Source organism: Oncorhynchus gorbuscha, linkage group LG17 (genome assembly GCF_021184085.1).
Source record: "Oncorhynchus gorbuscha isolate QuinsamMale2020 ecotype Even-year linkage group LG17, OgorEven_v1.0, whole genome shotgun sequence".
In the NCBI taxonomy this organism is placed as follows: domain Eukaryota; kingdom Metazoa; phylum Chordata; class Actinopteri; order Salmoniformes; family Salmonidae; genus Oncorhynchus; species Oncorhynchus gorbuscha.
This window is the reverse complement of record NC_060189.1, coordinates 26,141,141-26,148,446: the sequence shown is the minus strand read 5'-3', so window position 1 is coordinate 26,148,446 and position 7,306 is coordinate 26,141,141. Positions and strand designations below refer to the sequence as shown.

Below are 7,306 nucleotides of genomic sequence, written 5' to 3'. Positions count from 1 at the left end.
ACACATCTTAGCAAACAATCACTTTGTAAACTAATGTTAGCTTCAACTAACATGACAAGTACATAGACCTTCTCTGTAAAACAAAGCTGTATCCAGTCTATGATATTAGCCAGAAGGCTCTGATGCTAGCTAGCTGTAGTCAAGTCTATGGAAGAGGCTTGCTATAGCATCATCCTTGTAGTGGTTATACTATGTTGAAACACTTGTCTTTGAATGTTCTTACATTTTTCTCACAACTGCATTGCTGTAGCTTTTAAACGAGGAGAATGTAATTTGTAATTTTAACGAATTTGATACATATTTTAGAGATGTCTTCCATGTTGGCAATGCCTGACAACTCCCTGGAATCCGCTCCCGGGTAAAGAGAGCTTGGAATTTTCAGGCATGGAGTGAGCTTTGAGGGCGTTAGTTGGTGTAACGGGGTAGACTGAGTTAGGCAACAATATTTGGTGATTCTAATAAATAATCATGCAGTTAAAACATTCAACGTTAATAGTTATTGGCTACAGAGGACATGACAAATGCTTGGTGTCATTTGAAAACAAGCAATTTTTTGACATTAAAATTGAAATGAATGTAATGTTCACAGGGTACATTTCAGTTTATATTACATTAGATTTCGGTGACCCAAAACTTAAACTATACTTAAAAAGGTCAGAGGGGTTCAAATCGTACCAGTTTTATGGAATTATCCGATTAGTAGAATATGAGATAAATTAGACTCATTGAGACTGCTGCCTGCTCCAGCGTGAATGGTGCTGATGCTGCGCCCACGCTCAAGTGTCTACTGCGCAGTCGCCGATGCAACAGACGCAGTAAGAGAAAATATATGGGAAAATGGCCCTCGATAATGTACTTTTCGCGCAATGCATCCTCTATTTTTTGGCGTTTGTGTTTGGCTTTATTTCCGTAGTGCCTCTCTCCGAAAACACGGAGGATTTTCATGGAAAATGCTTGCTTTTCACGCGTGGTATGTGGCAGAATGAGAACATCACAGTTTCAAAGCAGCGCTTCATCGTTGAGGAGTGGGGACCGGAGTCTTCCTGCAGTTTCATCACTTTTGTCGGGATAGCATCTCTGGTCCTCTCCGCAGTGCAGGCATGGAGACTGCTGTTCTTTCTTTGCAAAGGCCACGACGAGTGAGTGTCCTAATCATTTGTGGATGTTCTGCATTACTGTCCATGTTTTCTTCGTGTGTATTTTATCTGAATTATTTTGAAAGAGATATAAAGAGATGGGTTGTGTTTCAAGCAGCCCATCCACTCCCACGCCCGAATAATCAGTGATGCTGCTTGACTAAATACTGCAAATACCAAACCCGCTAGCCATTCATTTAATATATTTTTTCGGAGTCCTTTCTACAGATCTAGGCCCCACAGAATAAAAAAAACGTATGTTTTTGCTATGGCACAATTTGCCCATCACCCTGCGTAGCTCTATAATCAACAGAGTTGCAATCACAGAAACTGCATTTATGGATTAGGCTACTCTATCTGAAAGAGATGTGTCTGCAATCTTTATAATAACATGTTTTACTACTGTGCAATGCAGACGATTTCATTGGTCTGACATTAGGTGACAGAGTGAAACAGTGGCAGACCATCCACTTAAAAAAAACATGCAGGCCTATCTAAAACTAAGAATGAATGAATTAGTGTGATACAGCTACGCCACCAATATCTTTATATTGGTCATAGCATCCATAAAAAACGCCATATAGCCACAATAAAAATAAAACCCACCACTCAAGCATTTGACAAGATGGTTGGAATAAGAAAAGAAAAACACCACAATCTCCACAGACATCTTCAATTCAAATCCAATTCAACACTAAGGAAATGTGACAAGGACGGTATTAAAGAAATCACATTATACACCTTCCTAATGAGTTGCACCCCCTTTTGCCCTCAGAACAAACTCAATTCGTCAGGGCATGGACTCTACAAGGTGTCAAAAGCGTTGCACAGGGATGCTGGCCCATGTTGACTCAAATGCTTCCCACAGTTGTGTCAAGTTGGCTGGATGTCCTTTGGGTAGTGGGTCATTCTTGATGCACACGGGAAACTGTTGAGCGTGAAAAACCCAGCAGCATTGCAATTCTTGACACACTCAAACCCGTGCGCCTGACACCTACTAGCATACCCTGTTCAAAGGCACTTAAATCTTTTGTCTTGCCCATTCACCCTCTGAATGGCACAATCCATGTCTCAATTGTCTCAAGGCTCTTAAGGATCCGCAACTTAAAAAAAAAAAATCACCTAAAATGACATACGAAAATCTAACTGCCTGTAGCTCAGGCCCTGAAGCAAGGATACGCATATTCTTGGTACCGTTTGAAAGGAAAAAGTTTGAAGTTTGTGGAAATGTGAAAGGAATGTAGGAGAATATAACACAATAGATCTCGTAGAAGATAATACAAAGAAAAAAAACCCGTTCTTTTGTATTTTCTTTTGTACCATTACCTTTGAAATGCAAGAGAAAGAACAGAATGTTTTATTCCAGCCCAGGTGCAATTTAGATTTTGACCACTAGATGGCAGAGGTGTATGTGCAATGTTTTGGACTGGTCCAATGAACCATTGAATTTCTGTTCAAAAATTGGTATCAAGACTGCCCAAATGTGCCTAATTTGTTTATTAATAACTTTTCATGTTCAAAATTGTCATGGTCAATCTAATGTTTTGTACACTCAGTGTATATTCTCTGTCTCTCACTCTCTCTCTCTCTGAGTGTAGTTCCCTGTTCAATGCCTTCCTGAATCTGGTGATCAGCTCCCTGGTGGTGTTCACAGTGTTCCTCTCCAGCACCATCGTCAGTGTGGGCTTCAACCTGTGGTGTGACGCCATCACAGAGGGAGGGAGCATGTCCAGCAGGTGAGACTCAAAACACCCTGTCTATACCTCACACTGTCTTTACATGTCTCCCAAGCTCTTCGATTGTCTGTGGCAAGATTTAGAAATACTATTGAGTTCCAACCGTATACCTATGATAATGTGACTAGTTGTGTCCCCTAATCTCAGTGACCAAAGTAACAATATGAGCAGTTATTCTCCTAAGCTCACACCTTACTCTCTACTTGTATTTCAGCTGTGAGGACCTGCAGGACACTGATCTGGAGTTAGGCCTTGACAACTCCTCGTTCTATGACCAGTTTGCCATTGCTCAGGTAAGGGTCAGACGAATGTGTAGGCTTATACACTATGTTGATACTTGAGACTGTACCAGAGTCTTCTGTCCAAATTTGACCCAGCTCCAGTTGGACCCTGTGACTATATTATATCTGTTAAACATGTCTCCTATCTGCAGTTTGGTCTGTGGGCAGCGTGGCTGACGTGGATGGGTATCACGGTCATGGCCTTCCTCAAGGTCTACCACAACTACCGCCAGGAGGACCTTTTGGACAGTCTGATCCACGAGAAGGAGCTGCTGCTGGGACGCTCGTCCCGCCGGGGCTCTGATGCCAACCAGATGAAGAGTGGCATGGTCTAACACCCAGAGGACACGTGCACATCACTGAAACATATCCTCTTATCCTACCCTTACTGCCATCATAGATAGGCCAGCCCCTGACAACCTATATACCATCAATTGAAATTCCATTAACTGTGATTAGAGTGCATTGTTATGCCTTGCTTACATATACTCCTCCTCAGATATATGCAGTCTGATTTACCAGTTGAAAACGCTGCTGTTGACAGCAAAGCGTAGGGTAAAGGCATTCCGGCTGTATTGTGGAGCTGATTCAATCCACTTGTCCACTTGCTATATTTATATTTGTTAATGAGTTACTGCTGACATGTCTTCCCCTTCAAGGCACTCACTGGAGTGTAAATTGGCTCAGAGAATCAAGGCCATTTAATGAGGATAGAAATGGGAACATAGAGACTTCTTTTAAAAATGACTTCCTATTTAGCTGCACTTAGATGATAACACAGGGTGGTTAAAGGATGGTGAAAATGGATCTTTTTTATTTAATTTTTTACTGTGTGCATGTAACGTTAGACGTGTGAGCAGGATGTAGTTGTTGGTGTTGGGCAATATATTTTTTGTAACAATCCAATACATTCAGATTGTGCAGGCTTTCAGTAATGCGTGACTTCCTTGCCTACGTGCAGCAACAGAGTATGATGTGTGCTTTAGCAGTGTATTATACAGTATCTACAATTACCAAACAGTATTTTGTAAACATGAAAACTGTACTATGTAAGAGACATGTATGGTCAATGAACTTAAGTTGACTGGGACAGAACTCAGGAGGAAATGCCTAAGAGTCATATAGCTAGATAAATCAGTCTACCTGATCATCCTGATAATCATCAAAAGTTCAGGCTGGTCATGAGGCACAGGGTCCGATATTCCTCCATCCTCATGCCCCAAAAAAACATTGACTGTGAGTGAACAAATTATAAGTAACATAGATGGGATAACTCATTATCCAAGGCCAGTTCTGTGCTGTTGTGTGTGAGGAAATGTAGTACGCAGTGTGGAAAGATGGATCATCACTTTATTACACACACACACACACACACACACACACACACACACACACACACACACACACACACACACACACACACACACACACACACACACACACACACACACACACACACACACACACACACACACACACACACACACACACACACACAGATCTTGGTATGCAATGACAGTTTTATTTCAAATAATTCAAATAAATAACAAAATATAGAAACTACAAAATCCTTCTAAAAGGCACTTCTTTCAAAGTGACCACAGGCCTATTGTCAGCAGTGAAATGCAGCTACTAACCAAAATGTGCAGAAATAAGCCATGTTGACTTGCTGGGTATTTGTATTGCTAATGATAGTAGTTCCGTTTGATGGTGCAAAGGGAACCTTCAGTCTCAGTAGCTCCTCCATTCAGACATTGGTTGCATCATATTGCTCAGATTTTTCCAACACCAACTCTTTCTTATAGTTGTATTCCCTGAAACCTGTTATACTGTTTAAAGAATATGTATCAGTGGAAACGATGTCTTGTGTTTTATTGCTCGGATCAAGAGGTATTTGATAAGCATCACATATATAAGCATCACATTTGTCCTTTAAAGCTCGACCTGTTTATAGAAGAGACTTTAATTTCTATATTTGAATGGTTCCAAGTACTGAAGGTCCCACAGTGATGATTCAATTAGTGTCATAATGTTGCTGCATCTTACCACAGACCATTGGACTGTTCAATTCATGTAGATTCCTTTCTTTACTTTGCATCATTAACATTTGCTCTAATTTAAAGTACTTTTCAATTCCCAAATAATCCTTAACTTTAAAAGCATTTGACATCAAGATTAAAATCTGAATATTGGCACAATCAAAAAATAGAAATGTAACAAAAGCCCTTACAAAATGTACTCTAAAGCAAATAAAAGTATTTGATATTTGAGTAGATGCAGATATGCAGTATGGAAGAATAAATACAATTTAGAGGAGAGAGGATATTATTTGAGGCATTTTAGCATTTACCAAGAGGTACACTGTCAAAATCATAAGCACTCATTGAATTTGAGTACATTCCCAGGAAAGTGAGTATTCATATTATTGTGGTGAATGTCTTATCATCTTTGTCCCAACTTGGAACCCAAAACTGATCTGACCTATAAAAATAGTCCGACTACAACAGGGTTTTCCAAACTCGGTCCTCGGGATCCCAAGGGGTGCACTTTTGGATTTTTCCCTAGCACTACACAGCCGATTCAAATAATCAACTAATCATCAAGCTTTGATCATTTGAAACAGCTGTGTAGTGTTAGGGCAAAAAAACAAAACGTGCACCTCTTGGGGTCCCAAGGACCAAGGTAGGAAACGCCGGACTGCAGTATTTATGCTGTAAAAGAAAGATGGCTTTGTCAATTTGCTAGTTTAACCTGGCACTGTGAAGTGAAGCAGTCCTGTGCCTGTGTCAGCGATCCTTTTCAGAAGGTTGTCACATTGTGCTTGACTCAATCCATAATCCTTATTTTAGACGGTAAGGGTGTTTTGTGCCAACTCTAAGCAGTTTTTCACACTTTATACATTCAATTATGTGCAATAACAAGGCGTAATATTGTGATAGTCCTTAGTATACAGTATATACACATTCATATCTGTAGCTAGCTTTTAAGTACACAAATGACATAGCATAGTAATTAAATAAATATAATTAATTTGGCATTCCATGAAACATTCACTCACAATAGATTGTGCCAAGAAAGGAACATGTAAATTATTGTAGCAATTAAGTGAGCATACCAGTGAGCATCGACATTGCTGATGTGCAAAATGTCTTATCAACAGAACGAACATGGTAGCATACCCACCACCTAGGTACGTACAGTATACAGGCATGGAGGCTAAATATCTCTGGGATTACACATTTCTCCATATATGGGTGTGAGCATAGCAGTAGGGGTGCACATCTCAACACCATAGATAGATAGTCCGTGCGTATGACTGAGGTGCTCGGGACCAGGCTAGGTAGGGCACCTCAACGGACATGTAATGGAGAGAGTGAATGCAGTCCTCCATGCCTCCCCCTCTGGTGGGTCCCAGTCACTGCATGGTTAGCCAGATCCAGCAGCCCCACAGCAGCTGTTTTATGTGTATCAGGTAGACAGCCAGCGAGGCCTCCAGCTCCTCACAGACACGCTGTGGGCGCCGGCGGTCCGTGCAGAACATGGCCACGCCCAGCAGTGACATCAGCAGGAACAGGCAGGTGAACAGGGCCAGGTGGGGGCTGGGCGGTGATGTGTCATAGGCTGTGAACCAAAAGAGACCAATAACAAACTGTTGAATGATTTATGATTTGTAAAGGCTCTCCCAGTCTGCATGTTCAGGAGTGAGGGGCATGTTGTTTTCTTGATGCCAAAATCACTTTTTTCCACCCCATTGTAGCTAAAGGCCTGATTTTCAGTCTCTTTATTAACAGTATAAAAAGTGCCATACACCAGATACTGGACTGGAATATGCCATATCAAAAGTGGGTGGAATAACCATGCATCACAGTACAATATTAAAATGTCTATGATCGCAAATTCTCATATTAAGCACCACTCAACAGTCTTCCTTACACAGATTTAGTATAACAAGTCAGTAATGACCAGTCAATGAGGGTGACACTTGCTCCATATTCTTAGTGTGCTATTATTTGGGACCACTGTCAGACAGACTTACCAACTAAACGGTCATAGTATGGAATGTCTGCAAAACCGGTAGACAAGAAGCAAGTAAATAAATAAATAAAAGGCTACCTTATTTGCATGCATAATTAATCCTGAAGTGTAAATAGCT

General features: G+C 40.8%; 2 protein-coding genes across 2 annotated transcripts in view; one reads left to right on the top strand and one right to left on the bottom strand.

Annotated features, from left to right (window-relative positions):
• The first annotated feature begins 800 nt into the window (after nucleotides 1-800).
• On the top strand, nucleotides 801-4,669 carry LOC124001723 (transmembrane protein 179). Its single transcript, XM_046308737.1, has 4 exons — nucleotides 801-1,139; nucleotides 2,735-2,872; nucleotides 3,087-3,165; nucleotides 3,306-4,669. The coding sequence occupies exons 1-4, from the start codon at nucleotides 838-840 to the stop codon at nucleotides 3,486-3,488; spliced, it is 702 nt and encodes a 233-aa protein (XP_046164693.1). The 5' UTR covers nucleotides 801-837; the 3' UTR covers nucleotides 3,489-4,669.
• The window catches only part of lg17h14orf180 (linkage group 17 C14orf180 homolog), a 24,363-nt gene continuing 21,712 nt past the window's right edge, over nucleotides 4,656-7,306 (bottom strand). Inside the window, exon 8 of the mRNA XM_046308736.1 lies at nucleotides 4,656-6,774. Within this exon, the coding sequence (XP_046164692.1) occupies nucleotides 6,569-6,774 (206 nt within the window). The 3' untranslated portion in view covers nucleotides 4,656-6,568. The remainder of the gene's footprint in view (nucleotides 6,775-7,306) is intronic.

Bases quoted from the DNA above. Each gene is read 5' to 3' on its own strand.
- LOC124001723 (XM_046308737.1), top strand. From the start codon at position 838: ATGGCCCTCGATAATGTACTTTTCGCGCAATGCATCCTCTATTTTTTG. The intron at 1,140-2,734 runs GTGAGTGTCCTA...CTCTGAGTGTAG, and splicing joins CTTTGCAAAGGCCACGACGA to TTCCCTGTTCAATGCCTTCC. The intron at 2,873-3,086 runs GTGAGACTCAAA...CTTGTATTTCAG, and splicing joins GGAGGGAGCATGTCCAGCAG to CTGTGAGGACCTGCAGGACA.